The sequence below is a fragment of the Asterias rubens genome, chromosome 15 (assembly GCF_902459465.1).
Source record: "Asterias rubens chromosome 15, eAstRub1.3, whole genome shotgun sequence".
Taxonomy (NCBI): domain Eukaryota; kingdom Metazoa; phylum Echinodermata; class Asteroidea; order Forcipulatida; family Asteriidae; genus Asterias; species Asterias rubens.
The window spans coordinates 12865099-12891402 of record NC_047076.1 but is presented as its reverse complement, the minus strand read 5'-3'; the positions used below and the strand labels follow the sequence as shown (position 1 = coordinate 12891402).

The 26304-nt window shown below is 39.5% G+C and overlaps 1 protein-coding gene across 2 annotated transcripts in view; it reads left to right on the top strand.

Moving 5' to 3' along the window:
* Positions 1–2780: 2780 nt before the first annotated feature.
* The window catches only part of LOC117299824 (vasoactive intestinal polypeptide receptor-like), a 36657-nt gene continuing 13133 nt past the window's right edge, over positions 2781–26304 (top strand). For both annotated transcript variants that reach the window (XM_033783365.1, XM_033783364.1), the window contains exons 1-2: positions 2781–2886; positions 25560–25670. In XM_033783365.1, the coding sequence (XP_033639256.1) occupies positions 2790–2886; positions 25560–25670 (208 nt within the window). In that variant the 5' untranslated portion in view covers positions 2781–2789. The remainder of the gene's footprint in view (positions 2887–25559; positions 25671–26304) is intronic.

Sequence of the window (26304 nt, the reverse complement as noted above, 5' to 3'; positions counted from 1 at the left end):
TAGCATAATAAACCAGGACAGTTAGTGATTGTATACAAGAGCACAGGGTCGGAGCCTATACGACATTAGCGACAAGATGGCGCCGGTGTGCCGCGTGTACTGTCTAATTAAGGCCCATTACCTTGAATTGTCAAAGGCTTGTTCCTGTGTATGCTGCATTTTCTGTTGGTTATTGTGTATACGAATGGAGGACAGTGTGCTTGTTAACAATAACGAAGTACATGTGTTTGTCACAATATGTTGACAGAGGGTAGGGATGGTGTGCTTATTGTGTCACCTTACACTTAGTGAAGTCCGCCATTGCAATGCGTTATATTCTTCACTTTTTGTTGAAAGATGTTGCATCATCATTTAAGTTATCATAAGCCCTTTTCGAAACCACAGCTTCGGCTTTTGATTTGGCTTCAGGCTCCCTCTCGTCTGAAGCCCTGGGTATATGCAAAGCACGCGCAATGTCAGAACAACCGCCTGGCCACCTAGCCTGAGCCGAAACTGGAGCCGAAGTCGTGGTTTCGAAAAGGGCCTATATAGACTCGAATTCAAAATAATTTAGTGGTTAATAAAATTATTAATTTGATCACTCTTTGCAAAAGTTGTCACGGGAAGCTTCATTGATCAAAACTCAACCACTTAAACCCTCTCTACAGATTTGAATCCAGCAGTTTCATGAAAACGAGCAGAGCGTTCTGTTTGAAATGTATCGCCTCTTAATGAATCCAATTTATTCCCTTAAATATAAACAAACATAGGATTTGATTTGGTTCACTTGTTTCCGTGACTAAATGCTGTTGACGTATGGGTCACCTCTAGCATGGTAGAAGAAGAAAACTAATACCACAAAATTGCTTCTGCGCGTACGCAATGATTCCCCGCAGTGGTATGGAGTGCCAAAGGAGACATACCATATTCTTGTTGGGGGAATTTCACCGTAGCCAATCAATAGGCTTCCCTAAGGGGATTTGGTTATAGTCAACCAGTGGAAGTCCCATATGGCCTCCCAGTGTAAAAAGGCCAGTTTAACTGAATAATTTGTTGATCAGGCTCAGGGATGCGGTGAGAGAGGGAAAGTAAAAACTCGTACGGTCCCGTGGTGGAAAGATTAGTCAGATTGCAACGAGGATCGCCGAATCCTAGGCGTGAAATTTTAAACAGGTATTGCCCTCCGTTGTGGCAGCATTTATGCTGATCTGAGCGGGAAACGGGCGCCGAATTGCAGTTCTCAATTCAATTAGGTGAATTCAGTTCATTTATCAGCAATCTATTAGCCCCAATACAGCCTGGCTTGGCGTTTCCAAGTGAGAAACAATAATTTATGGATGAGGAAAAAGGAGACTGGTGTGGAAGTTCGTAATTCAGGGGTTTCTGGCGTGATACTCAAAAAATGATTTGTGGCATACGGTCTGTTTGATGACAAATCACCGGGAAGTGAACAGCACAAAAAATAGCTAAGCGTAACATAACTATGCTTATCAGAAAGGTTGTACCAACCAACATACCGTGTCACAATGTACAGTTTGTGACTGCATGGTCTCCTGTTCATTATGCTAAGCTTAAAATTCTTAAGCAATGTTAATCACTGCTTAAACGTTCTATGATTTTGGATCCAGGGCCCAATTTCATAGACCTGCGATCATAAAAAGTAGCTAAGTGCAGCATACCAGAACAGGGTTACCAACCAAACTACCAATATGCATGTACAATTTGTTACTGGTATCCTGCTCATTGTGCTAAGCATAAAATAACAGACTAGCAGAGTATACTGTTCGAAACGTCGAGACCACACCAAGTATTTTCGGAGCCAACCTCCCACAAAAGAGATTACACAATGGTTGTACCCGCAAGTTTACTGTTATCAGTTTGTTCCTAAGCGTAACATTTTTAATTAGTATTTTCTGCCTAAGCAGCTTCATGAAATTGAACCCAGATCTGTTGAGATTAAACGAGTGGACTGTGAAAGGACTTGTATGTTTTGGTCCATTATCTTGTCAGAGTAGCGGAAATTGGTAACATTCGCCATGAACGATGGTGCGACGTTCCCTGAAAGGTTAATGGGTTTCTTGTCTGATCGATTAATGAGGTAGGCTGTGTATTTGGGGAAAGTTACACCATTACACTGTCTGCCCTTCGGCTTGTAGTCCAGCCGGTGTATACGAGTCATTGTCAGTTAAGTGATTCATCATAAAAGCAATACTCATAAACTTGGCATAATTAGTATTGCAATATTTATTAAAGACATGGGGATAATTTTGGTAAGGTATAAAGACATGTATCCTCACTTTGTGTCATCCGAAAATCTGCATGTAATAACAAACCTGTCGAAATTTGGGCGTACTTTGTCATCGAAGTTGCACTAGAGAATACCGGAAAAAGAACACTGTGTGCTTCCGAGTAGCATGCCTGTGATATTTGTTCACATGACTCGGGAAAGTACTGAGTATACAGTGCTAACACACATCGGTGTATGGGTAATAAACAAAATTAATATTATTTATCCCCGGTGCAAATTTAACATCTCTTATAACTGTGTGCTTTCTTATAGATGCCTAAAAAGATGCTTCATGCTTGAAGCTTTTCTTAGATATTGTGGCTTTTCAGTGCTCCTCAACAAATAAGTTTTATTGTCATTGTCTTGTGGGTGACAAATCACCATATAGGGAGACCCTGCTCAGTGCCTGTAAAAAATGATAGAGACAGTTTTGACTGGCAATATTCTGTATCAGTGACTTAGGTTTAAAGCATTAATATAAGTCGCTTATAACGATGTTTTTATTCTTGAACAGGTCTGCGAAATGAACGGTGAAGATGCGCTCTATCAGTACAATGTGTACGCCGCTTCATTAGAAGAGTGTCTGGCCGCAGAAATGCAGAACAGTCTACCAGATGACGGTAAGTAAACCTTCTCTCTCATTGACCTCTAGCATGCTGCCTCATCTTGGTCATGTTCCTGGTATCGAATAACAACAATGCATGCTAATAATCATCTTGCAGTTAGGAACCAGACCTTTTTGTTCTTCCATCCTCGGTTTGGTAATATTGATATCAATGAGAGAAATTCAAGATGGCTGCACCTTGATGGATGTCTATTACACTGTTAAAAGTCGCAGTTGAAAGTACCACCAACGCTATGAACAGAATGTGTTACAGGCTGTAATGGTACAAAACGTTATATGCAACTTCCTTATACCCTACCCGGTGTGGCGGTTTCAGTCTTCCGCCGTGTTCAGTTTTCCGGGACTCAGTACAGCATATAACAACTGACTACTTTCGCTTGCTGTGACGTTATATTACCGTATTTGGTCATTCGGAAAACTGAACATGGCGGAAAGTTGAAACCGCCACATCGGTTCATCAACCCGAAAGTGGTGATGCTGCACTAATAATGTTGTATGAGGGACCACGTGGTCCCATCTAACTCATTCACAATGAAAGCGTTAACATATTTTTTTCATATCACTGAATGATACTCCAATCCATTTTCCAGTCTTTTCTCGAAAGATATTAAGTATGAGTTGCCACATTGTATAATTTAATGTGAAGAAAAATGATGTACCAAAAGGTCAAGTAAAACCATTTTGCAGACATTGTTTGATGTCATTCCCCCATCTCGTTTGGGTACGACTCATGCTTGGTTATGTGTTATAAACAAATCGTCCCTATATCTCTAGTCATAAAAGCCACTGTCATCGAGTTGTTTGGGAGTAACGTTAAATTTGAACAGGGTGATATATTTCAGGACTTTAAACATTTCCAGTCGCCATGCCAATTGTTTGCCAAGCCGAAGACGTTTGCGCCCTTATAATAAGTTATAGAAATCGACACTGGGTGTATTTTTCTTGAGAATGTAGGTTTTAGGCAACATGTGCTCCCCTATTTCGTACCTCCGATCATGGGGATAATTTTGGGTCACTTGTTTGTGTTACCATGCTGTGGTGAAAATCAGCTTTAATTTGAGTCTAGACGTTTGAAATTGAAACCGGTATGACATGACACATTACGTCTGAGTATTGACGGTTTAATCATGGCTTGTTCCACTTATCAACTCCTGCTATATACACACTATCATTCTCCCGAAATGAATGAGAATTCAATGCTGTGTCACATGAAGTTGTTTGACGATCACCCATCTTATTACTTTTCTCATCCTCACATTTTGTAGATAACGTGTACTTCGTCTCCACCTCACTTGTTGTATTAAACGTGTACTTCGTGATACTGTTAAGCCCCAATTCTGGATGGAGTAGACAGAAATAATAGATCATTTTGCTACATACTATTTTTTGTTTAGTTATCGTTTAGAGTGTTACCATAGTAACTTAAGAATTTATTGTCAAGCTTTAAATAGTCATTGTGCCTTTTCCAACACCAAGACTCTGGAATTCACTTCCTCAAGACCTCAGACAAAATGCACATCATTAGCCCCTTCCAGCAAAAACTGAAACACACTTGTTCACGCTTGCTTTCCCAGTTTTGGCAACTCTGCTATAGACCGGTGCATTTGAGTGGTTTACAGGAAAATGCGCATTACATGTGCTGTATTAATATTACTGTATTAAAATAAGCTGGTTATTAGACGATAAACTTGCTACAATCAACCATACAAGATTGCCTGTATGCAATACTAGTAATACGCTCTGGTTTTATAACGAATGGAGGTAAAACAATTAAAATGGCCGCTAGCGGCAATAGCTCCAACCTATAACACAAATTCTCCTTGAATCCACCAGTGACCAATTAAACTTAGTTTATTCTCACACCTAATCCACCTCATTTCAGATTGTAAATATTTGACGCAAATACTGGAGTCCCATTAGGTCATAAATCAATTACCCAATATCGATGAGCCGAGTGTCAAAGAAAAACCCCAAGCTCCTAACGTCAATTCTGTAAACATTGAGTGCTCGTCTCAAAACAGGTTGTTGTAGAAACTCTGGAGTACGGGGCTCCAGCTTGGATTCCACACAATTCTGGTCATCTGAAAGATCTTGAAAAGATTCAAAAGCGCTTAGCGCGTACTTGTCTGCCTGCACCTAGAGGCGAGTTGCCTTACAATGAACGCCTTCAAAGGCTTGGGCTTACCTCTTTGGAGAATAGATATAATTACTTTGCCATTGCCTATGTTGCCAAGTGTCTATATAGGGTGTATTATGTTGATCCTTTAAATTTTATTACAATTAATGCTCGCCATTCTGACACTCTTAAATTTTCTATCATACTTATGCTAGAACTGATGCTTTTAAATTTACTGTTTTTAACAGATTTCCTGTCTACTTTGACAGTTTACCCTCCCATGTTAAGGATCAACTTTTAACTAGCCTTCCTGGTTTTGTTAGAGGAATCAAAAAGCATTTTAAAGAAATCAGCTGGCAGGTCCACATTTAATTTTTTTTATTTTTTTTTTATTTAATGCTTTATTTCTTTTTCTTGCTTGTCTTTTATATATGAGTTGCCTGGCTTGGCTGGTGGGTAAAACGTATTCCTCCTGTTGAGGGTGTGTCTTGTTAATTCTCGTTATTGTCCCGAACCAAAAGGTCAGCCACTTTGAAAGTGACTTTTTGTCGCTATTGGCTTTCCCTGCCAGGGTTCTTGTCTTTTGTTTCGTCTGTAGTGTTTTGTGTTCCACCCCCACTGGAGGTGTTTCCTACACAATCCTTATATCTGCCCGCGGCCAGGCCAGGTTTCTCAGTAAATTGCTAGTGTTTTTGCATATTTTTAGCTGTTCTCTTTCTATAACCATTGTATTGCTTTTTCTTGTAAATCTTTGATGTGCAATTTTTTAATACTTGTTTGTGTTTTTTTCATGTTTGCTGGCAAATAAAATTAAATGAAATGAAATGAAATGAAACTCCATAAGGCTCTTATATCTTTTGAGCATTACTCCCTTTACCCTTCTGTTTTTATAAATTAATGTTTTATTTTTATTCTGAAATACCTAACTCATTTCACTTTCCATTCTGGTTGTATGACCAAGGATTTTTTAGAAAATCGTACTCAGTCACTAGCCAATAACCCCATGTAGAGAAGACAAACAAAATTCAGTTTTAGATGTAGGGGGAACACCACAGAGAATTATTCCGGGAAATCGCACTTTAATAAAGAAGGGACTGAAAACCTAATTCACGCAGTCAACATAACGCCATCCTAACATTGTTGATTGCATTTTCATGGAAGCATTTCAGGCGTCATGTATAGGCTCCATGCCTTTAGGTAGGGTTTTGGAAAAGGTAGGAGAGATATTTTCAGGGAGCTAGAAATATAATTGGTTCAAACATTCTTTTTTATGAAGAATCATTTTAAAACTCTCAAATAATTATTTGCAACTTCTTGTTTTGTTTGCCACAATTGTAACAAGATAAAATACGTGTTAAAACAACTTTCATTGTTCCCAGCTCAACAGCATCACCATTTAGGTTGGTTGGGATTATCTGTTGTAGTTGAAAACTAGAAGTTGGTTATTTAGTTATCCTTTCAAAATAACAAATGATTAAATAATTATTTCAACGTTTTGCACTGTGCTTGTGGTGGATTGTCAAAACAACGTTCCTTGTGTTTTACCTAGCAATCCTTTCAACCAACCCCAGAGGGGGATTTCTCTAAAAACTATAGTCAGTCATCCCATGGTCATCCTTCCTCTGTTAATTTGCTTTAGAAACGCATTCAATTTCGCTGTACGATAAACTCCGTTGCTTGTTTTATACAACACGGAGCTAATTCTATCTTTAGGTAATTTGCCCTTCAGTTAATTTCAGGGTAACGTCGAGCTAATTGGGTTACAGGTAAATATTGTTTCTTGGTATGACGTAAAGGGTGGTAGGGCGCAGGTGGTGAACAATACCTGTGACCTCCTTCGAACAAACATGGATGTCACAAGGGAATACAAACAGACCATGCATGTTATTACATTGACTCTATGTAAATCCTAAGGGTGGCAATCAGTCACAATGGCGTCGTTTTTGGTATCTCCGTTTTGCGTAATATCAACCAATGACACTGAAACGTGTCTTTGTAGATATATTGAGAATTAACTTTGCTTAGCGGATGTATTCTACATAATTACAATGATCAAAAGGTAGCCTTTGATGTTTGTTTAATTGGTAGAAGTCCACATGGCAAATCAGTAGAAAATCGAGCTTACTTATTAAAATAGCAAACGTCAACTCTTCGCTGTTAATGAAATGACGCAAGGAATGAAATTCACTGCCAGAGTCGACCAAGGCTTTGCTTACCTTCAGCGCATTTAAGCGACACTTTCGAAAACAGGGAATAGCGCGCTTACGTCAAGCGTTTTAATGATAAGCATGGAATTTTTGCTAGCCCGCGGGTGTACTTCACTACAGGCCTTTGACTGTACCACAGAAATTCGACGCCTGCCATGCATTCGAACAATGGTGATCACAAGCGCAGAACTCGGCGGTAGGCAGAATGTCCAATTTCTTTAAACTGCTTAAGCACAAAATGAGAGCTAAGCCCAATAAAATCATGCTTACCAGAATAAGGTTTCCAGCTTAAGGATCATTACATATGCACCAATTGTGGCTGGTATTCTGCTTACTTTTGGTAAGCAGATAATTTCTCAGCAATAGCTGCTTAACAGCTAAGCAGCTCTTCGAAATTGGGTCGAAGTCGTAAGCCTACTTAACTAAGCATTCAATTTACAACAACGGTCATTCTTACAGGTGAACAAACATAATACCCAAAAGCCTTACGGTGTTAAAATACAATATTACATAAATTATGAAATATATAATTAACAAACTTGTTTTAGGTTTAGGTATTGCATATGGTTGATTGATAATTGCTCAACATGCATAATATTATCATCATTATATAAACAAGCTCATCGTTCATTCCCATTCGTTTGATTCCACACTAAGGTATATCCTATATTCCCTATTGATTGTTGCTTATAGATCGCAGGGCCGTAATTGCTTCATGGCTATGGGTCACACCTAGCTGGCCACTACCCTTAACCCGGGGCCAGATAAACCCACAAGGGAAGAGACCTACCTCTGCACATTGTCTTAATTTCATTATCTAGAATTAAAAGGTCGTACAAGAGAAACGAGCCCGGGGCTCCGGATTGATCCGTCCGGGTGTAACATAAATCAGTGCCGGACGTGCCCCATCCGGCCGGAACAATACACTGAGCATATAGGATCCGAGACTTGATCCGCTGTTTTTCTGCGATCCTAAACCTTGGTTTGTGTGGGTGGATTGCCCTAACCATGAGGGGTAGAACTCAACCCCCGTGCCATAACGTAGAAAGTTGGGATACCTCACAGTTTCAGGTCACAAAGTGATGCTTTGCTCATGTCGTGTCACCATCTTGTCATAGTTTTAACATGCACAATGACAGTTCTCATTTCCCCGTCTCATTCGAAACCAGACTGTTCCCCCAACAGCCTCAGCTTTAGGGTCGAGATAAATGGAAATTAATCAAAGTTGCTATGAAGAGTAATGGCTAAGTTATATTGTCTGACTGGACCAGTAGAGAAACTAACAGAGCTGTTGTATTGTGAAATCGCCTTGACTTCTAGAAGACACACATGAATGTACATATACATTTATCAGTAATCTTTTCCTAGAAGTATTTACACGGACAGCCGAAGACATGTTTGCGTTTTTTGAAACCAGCTATGGTATCGACTTCACTGCCACTTGCATTCGATTCTTAACCGTTTTTTCTTAGTATTTATTCTCGGATCAAACACAAAGTTTCCGCCTGCCTGAAAATTGAGCTCACCCCCCGCAGAAGTTTGTTCCGGAGGTGGCTAGTTCCCTGACTTCCCTATTGCTTGAGTCTGTTTGGTTGGTTTCAAATAATCGCGACCTCTATTGACCGTGTCTCGTTGAATTACGCAATAATCCAAGCTTTTTGACTGTCAGTTGTGTCACTAGAGAAGATGCGGGCAAAGGAGTCTTAAGATCTTCAATCAATGGGAGGTTGGGTTTTTGAAAGCCTTGGAGGCATTGTCATGGTTAGGGATGTCCTCCATATCAAGTGTATGACTGGAAGGGAGCCAGAGGCAGCAGGAGATGAATAAATCAGCAAAATGTTTAACTGGTGCGTTTTCAATGGTCTTTACATTTTTGACAAAATACAGATTTAGGAAAAATAAATAAATTAATAAATAAGACGTTAAGTTGGGCTTATGTTTTTTGCAGAGTTTTCTTCAGATAATAAGTTTCAAATAAGTATGAAGCCAGCTGAGAACATGTTCTTGAAAACAAAGATAGACTAACGATGATTCTATTTGGCACACCTGCAGTCACAATGATTCATGACAAACCATGTACTATGATAATATTAGTTGTAGGATGATGCTCTAGATCAGCCTTTTTCTGGAATTTTCTGTCTATCTGATGAGGTTTGATTTTGTCACAGCGCTGTGAAATAGTGCTTTGTAAAAACTTAGGCCTGTGACGTCATTGTTTGTTATGCAAATTGTTTAGAACTAATACTCGGCCTATGGTTCGCAGTTCGCACTTAGGCGTTAAGAGTCCCGTTTTTAAGTTAAGGCTTCGATGGCAAGATTCACAATTATCAAATTAGGATCTAATTTTTTTTTAGAATCTATCCCCTCACCTTCAAAATGTTTTCAAGACCGCATTATTATTCTTCCTTAACCACACCTCTTTAGTCCCTCACGCCTCCAGAAGATTGAAAAAGCAAATCAAGAATCTAGCCTCTTTCGTCCAGTAGTTGTCTCCGATACTCTATTTCCCTCCCCTTCTGCCCAGCATCCATAGTTTTGGGTTTCATCTTCAGACAAAACACCCGATAGAGGAAAGAGTGAATGCAGGAAAGCTCATTGCTTGCATGTTGATTGAGACTTAGGGTGGTTATTATTGGGGGGGGGGGGGGGAAACTCTCCTTCATGCTACGAAGGTTATGTTATATTTGAGGATCAATATAAAGACGTCTCTAGCGAGGAAGTGGACTGAACGTGTCTTTTTGCACGAAGTTTTGAATTCGGTGTAATCCAAACTGCAATCTCAACATCAATATTTTCAGCGCAATCGAAAAAGACTGCTGCGTTATGAGCTGAACGGAGAACGGTTATGTTGGGAAAGTCAAACATTGTGACTTTGTGTCTGCGTGCATGTGAATTTTCGGAAGTTATTACACCTCATCACACAGTTGATCATTCGAAGGTGAAGAATTTAGTTTATTATATAACACCTGAATGTTTTAAGTATCAAGTTATAACAATGTCAAAAGACAGTAGTCTGTGTTTACCGACTAATAAACTGTTTGGTAACATAAATAACTCGCGGTACACATCTGTATATACCTGCTGCTAGATTATCATGTTCTTTTGAAAAAAATTCTTGTTTAATATTCCACTATCGCAGCCAATTACTGTTTTACCTAAACTTAACACCAAGAGCTTCGTAAGGGACATTCGCTCTATTTTCTTTTGCCATACCCAACAAGATGTGCGCTGTTGGTTTCAACATACATTGTACGCAGTGAGTTTTGGTAAAGATGGCCATACTTTTTTTCACAAAAGGCACGGGGAGTTAGCGTCTCGAGCTGGTCCGTCCAAGGGGACCGGTGCTTGAGACCATATGGCCCGTCAGGAGAATCTCTCTTCGTCTGCTAAAATAAACACTCTGGACTGTTTGTCCACCAGCCCATAAAACCAACATTTCCCAGGAGTGTGATACGCCAGACACGACTTACAACACTCTACCCACTCATTGATAAGTGCAAACAATAAACGCATCTTCAGTTCGTTGTTTGTATAAACTCACTGCTAATAAGAGCAGCAACTTAGCGATGTCAGCAAACCCTTTTTACAGAATACCCGCCTTGGAAATTAAAACAAGCATGAATTGAGGCCTGCACAAATCTGCTAAAACAACAGCAACTGAGCGATGTCAGCAAACTCTTTTACAAAATACCCGCCTCGGAAATTAAACTAAGCTTGGGAGAAGACCAGCAAATTACCACTAAACCAGGCAGCAATTTGCTGACTAGTTAAGCGTGAAATATAAATCTTCCCAAGAAACCCCTCTGCTTTGCAGGATTCCGGTTCAAATTGATATACCTGGTGCGTGACTTAGCCGGAGTTAAAGACCGGAGTAAGGAGATGTGTGCAAGCAGTCGTAATTATCGACAGTGCCATCCGGCCACTGCTGGATTAAACCGGGGCGTTCTCGTCTGTTTTGACCGTCAACATTCCTGCGGCAATGTGGCTAGCTGAGGCAACGAAGACGAAGCAATATACATTTCACTATCGCCAATCCTATGATCAATTTGCTATAGATTGAAATCTGTCACTGGTTTATTGTTACTCTCTCCGTTCTATGCAACAAAGGTTTGCATTGGCACTCTTACGAAAACTTGAATCTAGCGCGAGGAAATGATTTGAACTCAAAGATAGCACTTGGTAATTATCACAGAAGGGTGATGAAAAAGGTTTCATTCAGAACCTGACAATTTTGATATCATCAGTTTTGATTGTCTTCAAAGGTTCCGAAAATATCGACTTGAATGTGTGGCTTTAAAGCCATTGTATATAATGATAATAATAAAAACTTTACAAAAGTAGACACAGTTGTTTATAGACATGACTATGCTAGGTATTTGCAAAAAATACTCTGGCCTTAGGATAGCTCTTGGTATACTTATCAAAAAGGGTGATGTAGACGGCACCGTTTCATTCGGATTCTTACAGTTTTGATTTCATTAGTTTTGATTGTCTTCAAAGGTTCCGAAAATATCGATTTGAATGTGCGGCTTTAAAGGCACTGTTGATAACGATAAAAAGTGAGCAAAAGTATAGACAATTTGATAGTGGACATGACTTCTATACGCGAGAAGTTGGCTGAATAATACTATGGCTTTAAGAATTAAGTGACTTCGGCTTCTGTGGCTATGGCTATGGCAGCTGGCTACAGTTTTTACCTCATTTCTTACATCACCATGAGATCCCTACGATGGTTAACTTTTTTTGAGAACGGCGTACATTAAAAACTATCCACCCTAGGTGCCCAAGGCGGTTGCAGGGACAGGTCGAAGGCGGGAGAAAATGAACAGGAGACGGGGTTGTTATCTTGTGCAGTCAGCATGTAATCTAGAAGGCAGGGAAGGGTGAGCGTACTGTAGACAGATATACTAAAAAGAGGAACCTGAAGCAACCTGGTTGTATTCCTGAATAATCAGTCACAGTTTAACGACTCGTGTTGTAAAGGCATCGGACACTATTTTGTAATTACTACAAAATAGTTTTACCATAAAATCTTACTTGGAATAACGACCAACTGCGAGCTGTTGATAAAACAATGTGAGTAACGGTTCCCTATGAAGTAACGTATTTTTTTTAAAAGAGGTAATTTTTCACTGAAATATTTGATTCAGAGAAGGACTTCAGGCATGAAGTCTTTGTCAAGCATCTTAAAGCACACAAAGGTGCAACAAGGTGTGTTTTCTTTCTTAGTTCTTATTCTTGGAACTTTGATGACCAGTTCAGGCCAAATTTTTAGCCCATGGTGGAATATACATTATTATTTGGCATGGACACTTCAAGTGAAGCCTTTTTATTACGCATTGGCATGAAAGCACACAAAGTAATGCAACAGGGTTGTTTTTCTTTCATCATTTCCTTGCAAATTCGATTACCGATGGAGCCCAAATTTTCACAGGTTTGATATTTTAAGCATTTGCTAGAACACACCATGTAAGAATACTGGTCTTTACAGTTACCAAACGTGGTGTTTTTAAAGAGCAGGTGGTATTTATAATCAAACATAGAGTTCCACTGTTGTTTTTAAGTTAAACTGGTACGGTGTCTCACCGCGACATTCCATTTGGGTTAGATTTTGTATTCAGTTCCTTCACTGTACCAACTTGTTGTGTCTGCCTTTTAGAAGCTGCACTTTTCAATTGATTAAGTTCTTCGGTCTGAGTGCGTAACTTTCGTTTTGCCGACGGGTATCTTGTGTTGGCACTTTCTGCTATAGCGCCCCTCGTGGCAAAACACCTTCTCTACTTTATAGTCACCGATTTGATTTAAAATGTAAATCGTTCACTAGACACTTTACCCTTGTTTAGATTGATATATAACTTCAGTTACCCCTCATACATACTTGTTTTTACAAAGTGAGTAGGCACTGAAACATCAGCCCTTCTAACGACCAGTATTCTCATTATTTGTGGCGTGTTACAGCATTATGCATTACAATAACACATTTTGTGAGAATGTTAAGCTCAACTGGTTACGAAGCAAGAGAAAGGCTTCAGGCCTGAAATCTTTCTCAGATTAAAATATTTTAGTGAGAAACTACCTGTTTCTCTCAAAAAAAAAACATTGATACAGAAGGAGCCGTTTCTCAATGTTTTATCAACAGCTCTCCGTTGTTCAATAATAAGTCATTTTGTGTGTGATAATATTGAGTAATTACCAAACGTGTCCAGGACTTAGGATGAGTTCATGTTCCTGTTCCGCTATCATAGACATTAGGACGCACTGAACCCAAACTAAGTTAGGGCGAGTTTAATACTCGTCCTTAGTCGAGATAGGGTTTATCCTAGCATTTCGCGAAATCGGCTGCAGTGTCTTCAAACAATGGATGAAGGCTTGCGGGGACATGGCGAAATAGCCGGTGTCCAGTCCTTGGTCTTTCACCTCGGCCATGTTTGTGTAGTTGGCAGAAGGCACCCCTACCCAAACAACAGCTTCATTGTGCCGTGGGGAGAGTATTAATTTTATTCATTTACAGCTAAAATAAGAACAAACGTTACAACAGCAAGTGTCTATTCTATGGATGTTTTTTCAGGTTAAACAAACCTTTAGTTTTGCTCGAAACACTTTGAAAATGTGACGTCTTATCTTAATGTCTGGGTTCAAACACAAATTTCAAATGTCACACTAAAATGAATTGTACGACGGGCAAATTTGCATAAATGCAATTGCGTCATCAAGGTGTCATGACGTCGTACATGATGTTTATTTCGTCTTGGTATCTTTTAAGCCAATTGCCTTTCCCTTGTCTTTAAAGTCAAGCCAAATGCGTCATTCTACGTTGTACCTTCACCGATTAACAAAGTATGAAAGCCAATACCTAGTAGTATCAAGTAACCACTTGGTTTGCCTACTGATGTAGTAGACATCCAATGTGGGTTTTGTGTTGCTATTCATGTCCATACATAGCGCTCCATACATTGTGTCAACCGTCAACATTCAAAAACTGAAATTTGAAACGCGTGGTCTGCCCACGTGTTTGCTTATGTGGATGTTGATGCTAAATTTATCCTGGTTGATAGAGCAAATTACAATTTTCGCTACTGAATCTTAGTAAAATCTACTAAACTTTTGTTTTTAAGTGTTTAATGGGGTAAATTTGAGGATTGTGAGTTAAATGTAAATCAACATTTTTACCTGAGTAAAATAACCAAACTTGCAGCTAAGTTGCAGCTGCTAGCACTGTGCGTTTGTGTTTAGTGTTTTTCTATAACTCTAAATCTTCAGGGAGTATGAATTAATGGTAACTCCAGTTTTGACCGCTAAGCAAAGTCTACCGAATTTGCAATAAAACGAAATATTGCAGTCGCCCTTGGTTGGTTGGTTTTTTAGTCTGTGTATACATACTGAGGTGAACAGATGTTGCGAACGAAAAAGATAGTATCAGGAATATTTTCTTCCCCAAACATGATGTTGAGCTCCCAGTGCGAATGTTCAGTGGCAGTGAATTACTCAATCTAAACTTGGCAGTTGCTCAATCTCTTCGTCGATAGCCACCGTTGGGAATTGCAATTCAATTGAATTGTTCAGAAAACTTCTCCAAGCGTGGTGTAGGAAATCAGTCAAATCTCAGCGTGATATCCCAAGTCACTCCATCATTCGTTTCCCTCAACTGCAACAGTTTTATTTGATAAGATTGATATCATAAAACACAATTTAGGACAGCAATTTTTTATCCACGGGCGTCTCAAAGTGAATATTGTTTTATGAAAGGCAAACAATTAAGCCATGGGACGTATTATCTGACCACCAGTTGTGGCGCAATCTGTTGCCAACACTTGCAATAAAACACTTTTGTGTTCACCCCTTTTTTTAACAGATCAAACCTTCGGAAGCATGATGCACTAAGGTATTACAAGTGCCATGACCAGGGTGGATTTGAATTTAGAGTTAAGACCAGTCTTATACCTGGCGTTAAGACGAATTACTCGTCCTTACTTCGGAATAGCCTTAAGTTTTTAGTAACTCCTAAGACTAGTCCTAAGTTTAATACGGCTATCTTTTTTAAATCGACGCCAGGACCTGAACCTATACCACACCATGCAGACGATCGAGCTCGAGCCTGCTCTCTAAACACTCAGTGTTCTGAACTGACTCAAGTTCATAGGCTTGACTCAGAAATGGCTCAGCCCAACATGGGATTCTAACTCACAATCTGTGTTTGTTTGACCCATTTGAGGGTCAGTTTGACACAGATTCCGGGCCATATTCTGGTTTAGGAAAGGTCATGGCCACGTTCTGATTCAGAAAGGGTCAGTCCCCATTGGTCCTTTTAAAATAAGGCGGACGTGATAGGAGTGTTTGGTTTGGGTGTTTACAGACAGATTTACCCAGACCTTATAGTGTCATAGTATTGTGTCCACTAGATCTGAAAATGGCTTACGGAACCCAGATTCAGGGTGGAATTTGCCCTGGAATTTGCTAGAGTCTAGTGCACATCGACAGCTCAGCTACCAGGAAGAATTGTTGTCCGATTTTGTATCCACGCAAAAGAACAGCTTAATCATGGTACTTGTGCCATAGACCATCTGGTTTTTCTAGTAGAGTTGGAATTCCACGATGCATCCAATGTACTCATTGAGTTCACGCATCGATCACCTTCATCTTGAATGTAGGTTAAGGTCACACGTTGTCCTATTGAATCTTCCAATCTAGCTTTAACAGATAGAAGAAAATGTAGATTCAGCTGTCTTAAGTGTATCTAGGTACCCTGAATACCGAAACGTCAATGAACATCCAGTTCAATATGAATCTTCCAATATGGCTTTAACAGATAGAAGAAAACTGTAGATTCAGCTGTCTTAAGTGTATCTAGCTACCCTGAATACCAAAACGTCAATGAACATCCAGTTCAATATGGAGCATGTTGTAATTTGTTTAAATTTTAAGGCGCCCTCTGTCGGTGTGTTATTGATTTTTTTGTCACGCCCACTATAATGACGTGCACGTTGGGACAACATTTCGTGCAAAGGGAACTCCTTGCACGTGCATGTACATTAATTACGTCTACATTACATCAGTGACACAGACTGTCAGTTTGAACATACTTTTTTTGTTCTTCTAACAACACGTCGATTCTTTACCAAGGATAAAGGAAATCTGTGTTTTCGTTGCTTTTTTTTTTTAGCTCGAAGTGTTTGAGATTTCACTCTTAATTTTGAGAACTCCTTCGGGTAAATTGGACAACCAGGTCGCGGAACATGCTCAAATAGAGTCACCGTATACATGGTTTTGCTAGATTTAAGGGGGTAAAGTTTCTACCAGATCACTCAAATCAGTTTCTTCACAGAGTGTACGATAATTTTATTACGAATTGATCAGTCACGATTCCCTCAAACGGCAACTCTGCCCAACCTCTTCAAAAAGTTTTGGGCAAAAATTTACTCCACCAAATTCGTCAATGTTCAATTGTTGACGTTTACAGTTACATGAGAGAGTTTAGCTCTGTACTTTTAACTTTCACATCTAAATCGGGGAAAGTGTGGCTAATTTCTAGGTTATAATCTGGAATAAAAATTCCATCCCTTGGACTTGTAGAAATTAAGTTTATGATTGCAATGGACGGGACAAAATGCCCGATCTTTTCTAGGTCGAAACACTTAGCCAGCGTTCCTTAATTTGATATAAGGCCTATACTAGCTTTTATGGTTATCAGACACAAATAATGGGAACAAATTTGATTGGGTTTCTGGTAGGTAGACTTCTAGTAAATATGCTTCACGTTGGCTTTACTCAGATTTACAAAAAAAAAGTCATCAAGAAAATCAACAGTGCAACAATAACATTTTCGTTTAAGGTTTTGACAAATTCGTGATGAAATTCTTTCTACAGCTAATTCAGTTCAGTTGGCAATTTTTCTTTTGGTGTGAAGAGACGCCACGAAATGAGAAAAGAAGGGAAAAAAAGATGAAGCAAATCCTGTTAATCAAGACATTGGATGTTTTCGCAGTTATATTTTAAGAGCAAAGTCTCGTAACAACAAACACCTATTTTGGAACGTAGGGGCGTACAAATTTGTACTCACTATGTGAATTGTCTGACTTAAGAGATCAATCCAATTTAAACTGATGTTTGTTTTTAATCTGAGCGTCTTGTAACGTAGACTATGTTGTTTGGTTAACCAAAGCGAATTCTGCCCAAAATACCATGGTGAGCATGGCCTGTGCCAATATGGAGGTTACTCACACACTGTGAACCCAGGCACAAATCAATTTTCCTACGCAGGGTATAGTCTTGCGTCGAGGCGAATCTGTGAATTATGCTAATTTCTCCGCTCTGTTTGATGTCATTTGATGAAACAAACCAAAAATGAAATCTAGTTGACTTTAGATTGGGTATTCGCTATAGCCGTCGGAACGGTTTCAAGACAATGCTTAAGGCTTGGCTGGACTGTTAGTCGACGACTGTTTCAAAACGAAATTTTTCTGTTCATACAAGTAAAGGACATTCTGACTGATTGGGCTGAGTGTAAAATCAATGCTGTAAACCAATCAACAAAACAATTCTGCAGATGTGGAACTCTTGAATCTAGATTTGGGTAGCAACTTTTTCAAGTGGAATGTCAGGTTGTTTTGACAACGGTTTGAATTGTTTTACGCAATCAGGTGAGTTTTCATTTACGTATTCATGAGGTCATATGTCATCTATCGATGGGCAAAAAGTGAAATTCGTTTCTGGCGTCGATCAGTTGTCTTCTGTTTTTTTTAGTCCGACGAGAGTCGACTTGACTTGATGTTGATGTTACTATTTCCTCACCACCGACAAATCTATCGGGTTAAGTAAAAGTAATATGTCTTAAACACACATTCTCAGAAAATGCATCAATGTGGATACATCTTTTGCTATTTCCTTTGGCCCTGAACTTAACAGTTTTTGTTCTGCATTTATGGCTTTCCATAAAAGGTCTGTGGTCTACCTAGACCTGGGTGAAGAATATCATTCCGGGCAGTTCAGAATTGAGTTGGGATCGCTGGGTGATTGTCAACTAACTGATAACTGTTTCTATTCTATTTCTAAGTACAGTCAAACCTCATTCTTCTTGATACTGAATTACTTTCTGGCGTACGTAAACCTACCCCCTTCGCTGATACCCCAAGGTAATAAAAAATATGTCTTTATCACTCAGCCGTTTCAAATGTCTGGTACCTAATGTCCCTTAGGGGATTCTAATATCACATTTTACCTTGCTGTAACATAAAACTGCTATTTTGTGTGATCAGGAGAATCGCTGGGTATCCTGACTGGTGATCGCATGGTCGTTTGCAACAGGCCAACGATCTGGTAACTAGGTTTTCTACATAATAAGTACAAGTCTGCTCTAATTTGCCGTTTGTAATCAGACTGACTTAGTTCTGGGTTCCGCTTGATGCTCTAAATCATGATTATCCATGAGGGAATATCGACTGGTTGTCTTTAGAGAGAGGGTTAATGATACGTGGATACCAGGCTGATTGGGTTTGTAAGGATTCTTGAGTTCTCATGGACTTTCAAATGGTCCTTATAATGGATTAAGAAAATACTGTGTGTAGTCTTAGGGAAATGAAATAAGAACGTCCCCTCCGGGGATGATGTCAAATTCAGCGGAGATGTGGCCTCATGGCTCAGGAGGAAAGGAGCGAATGCCCGGTATCTCGAATTGACCGACCGTGAGTACCAGGGTCATCTTATGAGTTGAGGCTTGTAGTTCACTATAGGCCTGTATTTTTGTCGTCATTGTTTTTTTCTTCTCTTCCTAAAACAAAGTCACTGTGACCCCAAGTAACTGGTATGAGGAATGTGCACCAATTTCCTCACACCCAGGTCATAGAACAACTAGTACTCACCACCACCATTTTGGTCGTGTTCCCCGTATTCAATAACAGTAATGATATGCAAATACCAATTGTACAAAAAGAAACCAGACCATTTTTTCTTCCAGTCTCGGTTCGGTACCTTGATTCGAATGGGAGAAAAATTGTGAGGGCCGCACCATGATAATTGTGATGTCTATCGGCAGTTTAATTCGCAATGCATTAATCTTGGTTTCGTTTAATATAAATATGTGTTCAGTCGTATAGCGATTCTCAGAGTGAAAATAGTATGTTCGGTAATTATTGTATATAATCGAAGTTTGGTATAAAAAGTACTCAACACAGATGGACTCGGATCGTACACGCACACGCAAGCATTGCCCGAATATGTTGTAGTGGACTAAATCATCCGTCTTTTTCTTCTAATGAAATAATCTTAGATGAGCTGAGAAAGTCAAACTCAAATTGTTTACTGGAGTAATTGCATAAAAACACACCCTTTTGGGAATCCCTAGCAATTATACCAGGAGCACGTACTAAGAGCCCCGAGGAAACAGAGGGTATCCACCCCATGTGAAACCCCCTCCCCCCCCCCCCCTCAATCTTGCCACCCCCTAAATTAAACTGCAATTTGAAGCGAGCGACGATTTGGTAAGCGATACCCTTCTCGTGACTCTAGACATTTCCCATAATACAAATGAGTGTGGGTTTGATTTATTTAATGTGTCTGTTGACGATGTTATTAGAAAAAGTCATCTGAGGTTGAAATTGATGCGTAATGAATAATAATAATACTATAACAATGAACCACTTTTGTAGAGCGCATATCACAATCACAGAGAAGTCTCTATATGCGCTTTGAGATGAAAACAAAAGAGAAGTAATGATTAGGGTTAGTCACGTCACCAATGATTTCTTAGGAAAAACTGTAAAATATAACTTATATAATATAATATTGAAACTAATCTAACTCTTGTTTAGTACATAGTTCTTGTAATATCAAATATTAAACCAAACGGAAAAACTAGCTTTAACGATATACTGGTTGTCTTGTAATTTACGGCAGTGTGCAAAGTTGTAGACGGGTTCAACCTTTTGTTTTAAAGGCAGTGGACACTATTGGTAATTACTCAAAATTTATCAGCATAAAACCTTACTTGGTAACGGGTAACGGGGAGAGGTTTATAGTATAAAACATTGTGAGAAACAGCTCCCTCTGAAGTGACGTAGTTTACGAGAAAGAAGTAATTTTCCACGAATTTTATTTCGAGACCTCAAGTTTAGAACTTGAGGTATCGAAATCAAGCATCTGAACGCATTCAACTCCATGTGACAAGGGTGTTTTCTCATGTAACTTCGACGACCAATTGAGCTCAAATTTTCACAGGTTTGTTATTTTATGCATATGTTTAGATACACCATGAGAAGACTGTTCTTAGACAATTACCAATAGTATCCAGTGTCTTAAAGGTAGTTGCCTTACTCTCAAATAAACACTTGTGCTACACTTGGCGTTTGGCTGATTAGTTCTTGAATAAACTGACTTGGCAAGTTTTAAATAAGTGTGGGTTAATATCTTGTACTTGTTTTGTATGACATTGTGCACAAAATGTACACAGCTTTAGCTTATTCTAAGGTGGAATTGGTTTATAACCTGTCAAACAGCCACTGGTGTAGAATTGGCGTTTGGCTGATTAAGATTTCCAAAGCATCGATCAGAAGGCATTGAGAATGTTAAATATAAGTGATTGTAGTAACTCAGTACATCCTACCTGGGGATCCGACTTGATTAGAATGTACCACAGAGTCAAAACAAATCAACCTTCTACCCCGTAGTAACATTATTGTACGTAATAAGCTACGGCGCGGGTTGAGCAAAGTTGATTAATCCAATTGCCAGATTGTATTTAGGGAGTGAGAATTTACCTGTCAACCTCTAGCTCAAATAAACATCAACCTCTATCACGTAATTCATTCCATGGAAGATGTCGTTATCAATCCCGCACATGTCTTTTTTTCACTAATACCCATTGCGCAAGCGCTAACTGTTGAACTAGGTGCAATCAAGCGATCAAGGCCCAATTTCATGGCTCTGATTGCCGTAAGCACAGAATCCTGACTTACGGCAAGCGTATTTCAAGGGGGTTAGCGGCAAATTTTGGCTTCTGCGCGTGCGTACTACACGTAACTATGCATTCTACGCTTATACAAGGCGAGCGCAGAAATCGGCGCTAGCACGTAAGCGGGGAATCGTGATCGTAAGCGCAGAATTCGGTGGTAAGCAGAGCCATCAAATTGGGCCCAGACTTGATCGCTAGCTAGTATAGACCAGCATGCACCTCATTTAATTCCACGCATATTTCGTGGGTATACCGAGTATTTGCGAGAAGGTCTATTGAGATTGATGTTGTGTGCAGTTAGTCTGTCTCTCATATCTGTGGGGAGAGCTTCGAATCCCTCCACGCACACGTGGGTTTGAAGTCCCTATCCATTTCCTCCCACACACACCTCGTCTTGCATTGTCCAGAGACTCCCAGTCAACACTGCTTTAGGCAGCAGTCACAAGATTCCTCTTGTGTCGCTTTACTTTTTTTAATTTCATCTCTACATCTTCTGCTCTGTTTCCCTTCATCCATCTACAGTGTTCTCAAGACACTTCCAATTTAGTCCACTCTCTTAAAGCAGCAGTGCAGTCTTTCATTTTGAACTCAACATTGCCTCTTTGAGCCATGTTCAGGGTCAAACTGTTCAAAGCTTCTAGCTTACAAATGGAGCTTAAATATTTATGAACAGGCGCTGGTCAACGTAACATAGCAATTTTCCGGGTAACCTGGTTTTGTATTGTGCAAACCTTTTTGTACTAGTTGAAGTATTTGTAAAGCATTGATGTATATGAGGTGTATCTCATTATCCAGCCGTCGATTTCACTAAACTCTTCCTAACTTAGGATTTATCTTAGGACTTAGGACGGGTTCAGTTCCGTATCCAAATACGTAGGACGAATTGAACCCATCCTAAGTTAGGACAGGTTACCCGTCATAACTAGAGTTATGATTGATCCTAGCGTTTCGTGAAATCGGCTGCAGCCACACTAAATCTTTATAACAAATATTGCACTGAGAAATTTGTGTGAGTGTTATTGATGAAGTTTAACGTAACCAAACAGGAGGGAAAGGTCAGAAATAATGTTACTGCTTAGCAGAAATGGGCAAGTCACAAACTGTACATGTGACATGGTATTTTGGCTGGCAATCTTATTCTGGTAAGCACAACTTTGTTGTGCTTAGCTTCTTGTTATGCTTAAAGGAGCTCGAATTCGGGCGCATGTCGGACACGAGAGAGCAAAGAACACAACGAGATACTGTGTCGAAGTATCTCAAAGCCAAATTGGAATGAAACCTAAAGACTTTTATGTCTTAACCTTCTTTGAAGTTGAAATCTATCACCATCATCAAACGAAGAATGTTTATAAGGCATGAATGAAGAGCCAAGGAGACGGGGTGAGTGGGTGGCTTGCGCCTCCCGACGAGAAACGTCCTTTTTCATTATTTCCCGGGGCTAGAGATGCAGCTTCGAGAAGCGAGGGATGCACAAAACAGTAATTGATGCTTCATTTGTACATGACCCGTGACATTTGGTATCTACGACAAAATGTTGGAGAGGGAAAAACTCTTCAATATCTGCACTGGGATTAATGTGTGATCATCCGAGGATTAAGGTTCGGGAAGCGGTCATCTTTTATCTGGGACGCTTAAAGAGAGCCAAGGGCTACTGTTTTAGTGACGTCATATCCGCTTTGAACGATGGCGTCTCTCTAGTTCGATTGTGGTTGGTTGCATTCCATAATGATGGACCCGTTTAGAGCAGAATAATTATTTATGAAATCATAAACCACAAGAGAAACTGAGTGGGGAAATGTTATATTAACGACAATATTTTACTGGAATGGGATTTAAACCAAAGACCTTCGGAAATGTGCCGGCGCTCTACCAACCAATCTATCTAACCCTCCTTTGGTATTCTCCCTAACATAGTATTTTAAATCAGACATGTTGTACTTGTTATACAGGTTGTACAATGTGCCAATGCCTCGGTCTATATTAGGTCAAAGGTCAAAATGACCCGGAAGAAGTTATTAAGGGTGCGTTCGTTTAGCTTCCCTGGGTCGACCATGCAGTGCTCACTCGGGTGAGCCCCTGACAAGAGCTAATCGAACGATCACACTCGCCCTCTCGTGGTGTCGGTATGCACCTCGGGTCACCCTCAAGTGACCCACTCCACTAGCAGGGCACTGGGGGCTGACCCGGGTGAGCCCCGTCAAAGCTATTCGAACGTACCGGGGCAGACCTGGTCGACCCAGGGAAGCTAAACGAACGCACCCTAAGTTCAAATGGTCGCATTCGTTGTAGGACGATGAGGGCGACTTTAGCCACATGGAAAGAGTGAGTTGGTTTTTTTGCACTTCAGAATTGCCATCCTCAAAATTTGTCCCGATGTTTTTTTGAAGGATCCATGTTTGGAACCGATTTACCAGAAAACAAAATTTCCCTCATTGAAAAGCACTACGACATTGGCAGTTTTAATGTGCACACAAATTAGTTTCCGGGGGGGGGATACTCTTTCCTTCATTTCGTGTAAACATAAATCCTGTGTAATTTATACGAAACACGAGTTCCATTCTTATGTGGAAGCTTAATACTTCATCATTAAATCTAAACATGGTCTGCATTAAAATCATCATGACAATCTAATCGAAATGTCGGACACTATTTGTCTTCTTTTAATTCCTTTATCGATTTGAAAGAGCACTGTTTGGTACCAAATTATCCTCCTTAAATTCTCAGAGTCTGTGAAAAGGCGGACTGTTTTTCTTTAATTTGGTGAGTCTATATACTGTTTCCTACATATAGGGAGTTAAATTCGGGTTTCTAGAGCAGATTCAATTTATCAGTTTGCGAATCTGGTGACTTTTGCCCTTGTTTTGCTCACTCTGTGTTGGTGTTCTCAAGTTTTAAATCATATTACCTTGAAACTTTCATTTGTTGATTTAAACGGTAAATTCCCGTAGCGCACAGCTCGCTTCTCTAGTTACTACGTTTCATTTCCGCCCGTTGAACCATCCCGATCTACCGGGGCATTTTGATCTACTCTGCACGGCGCGGCTCAAGTAAAGCACGCTAAACGAGACATATTACCCACGGTCCCCTAAGGGAAAACCACGGTAGTGATGAACTACGGTCTGAAAACCCCGGACTCTGTCTGGAAACCAACCTCTCCCCTCCCCTCCCGGTCAATGCCGTGGGGGTCAACGACGCGATCGTCCCCGTCAAAATGTGATTAAATGCCCCACTGCCGACCGTAAATTAACCTAAATGGCGTTAAAGCGAGAGAAACTTAGGGCTATAAGCGGCGATTTCCACATCTGTACCCTATGCGTGTCCACATTGCATGCATGACACAAAACTGTGAAATAGAAAACTATTAGAGCGAAATTATTTAATTAGTAGATTATTTTGTAAGGTGAAACTGTGAATATCATCTTCCCGTAGCGTTGAAATCAGATTGAAGTGAACATATGGAAGTGGATTGGTTGTAAGCAAATACGTCCGAAATTAAATTGAACCCACCAGACAGTATTTGTCAGAGAACTACTTCAAGACCTGAGCCTGATTTTAAAAAGATTCTTACGCAAAAAAAAGTAGCTTCACACAAAATAGTTTTGCTTACCGGATTAAGATTATCAGCCAAAATAAACATGTCACATGTAGCATTGTGGTTGGAAACTCCAGCTTAGTTTTGATTTTAAAGCAATGGTAGCAAACTAAAATTGTGGATCAGTGTCAGTGAGTCTCCGAAGTTCAAGTGAGAAAAAAAAGTTCTGCCTTACCCTGAATAAAACATAATATTTGCTTTTTAAACTGTTCGTTGTTTAGCTCACATTTTCAAGATAATATTGTCTTCTATTTTGCATTAATTAAGACCTGCAATGACTATAGATATTCACATCCGAACGGGCAGCATTCCTTTACAATCTCTCTCGTTAAATAACAACTACTTCCTGATATTTTGAGACCTAAGAAATAGAAACTGATCCCCATGGCTGTTTCAAAGAAATTATGATCGACGAGCAAAGCTTTCTAGAATAGACTCCCGTCTTTTCCAATAAAAAAGGACATTAGGTAAAGTGGTCCCCATTCCTATAGATCAACCCTCTATTTTGAGTAGTGTATTTATTGCCAGGGGAATAATATCCAGACTGATAAAATCCAAACAGAACATTCCACTTCAAAACGATTTCCAATCTATCTCATTTGATTGAGATACATAAAATACAGAAGACATTGAAGCAGTCCTAGATGTAGAGAAATGTAAAGTGATTTTTAAAGTATCGTTAATTTAATTACTTCGTTCGCATGGTTTATTAATTTCATTTAACAATCGTAAAGATACTGAGAGCGTCTGGATCGACACGAAAATGTTAGAAATGAGAATTAAGCAGATATCTTGATTTCCTCCTTCCCAGGTTCCCCTAGATGTAACCGTACATGGGATACCATCCTATGCTGGGATGAGGCTAAAGTTAACACTACGGCCAAACTACCATGTCCATCAGTTCACCTCGCTAATCCGGAAGGTAAATATTTCCTTTCATTTTTGAAAAAAAAAGTTATAGAAACCAAGCCAAATTTCTTTGAAAAATGTTTATGCACCTGTTTATGCACCTACAATTAACCTGGATGTATTTGCGGAAAGAGTGAGATTTCTGTCACAAAAAATTATACAATTACCCGTATTAAATTGTTAGTTTTATGTGATCAGGAAGATTAAAACTTAAAGGCACTGAACACTATTGGTAATTACTCAAAATAATTATCAACATAAAAACTTACTTGGTAACGAGCATTGAAGAGCTGTTGATAGTATAAGACATTGTGAGAAATGGCTCCCTCTGAAGTAAAAATTAAACGTGGTTTTTGAGAAAGAAGTAATTTCTCACCAAAATATGTTAATTGAAATCTGAAAGCACACAAACTTGTGCAACAAGGGTGTTTTTTCTTCCATTCTTCTCTCCCAACTTTGACGACCAGTTAAGCTCAAATTTTAACAGGTTTGTTATTGTCTGCATATTATGTTGAGATACACCAAGTGAAAATACTGGTCTTTGACAATAACCACAGATGTCCAGTGCTTTTAAGCCACAAACAATTTCAAAACTAAATTATTTCAAGTTGAAAGAAACACAGGGAAGCTAAACGAACGCACCCACA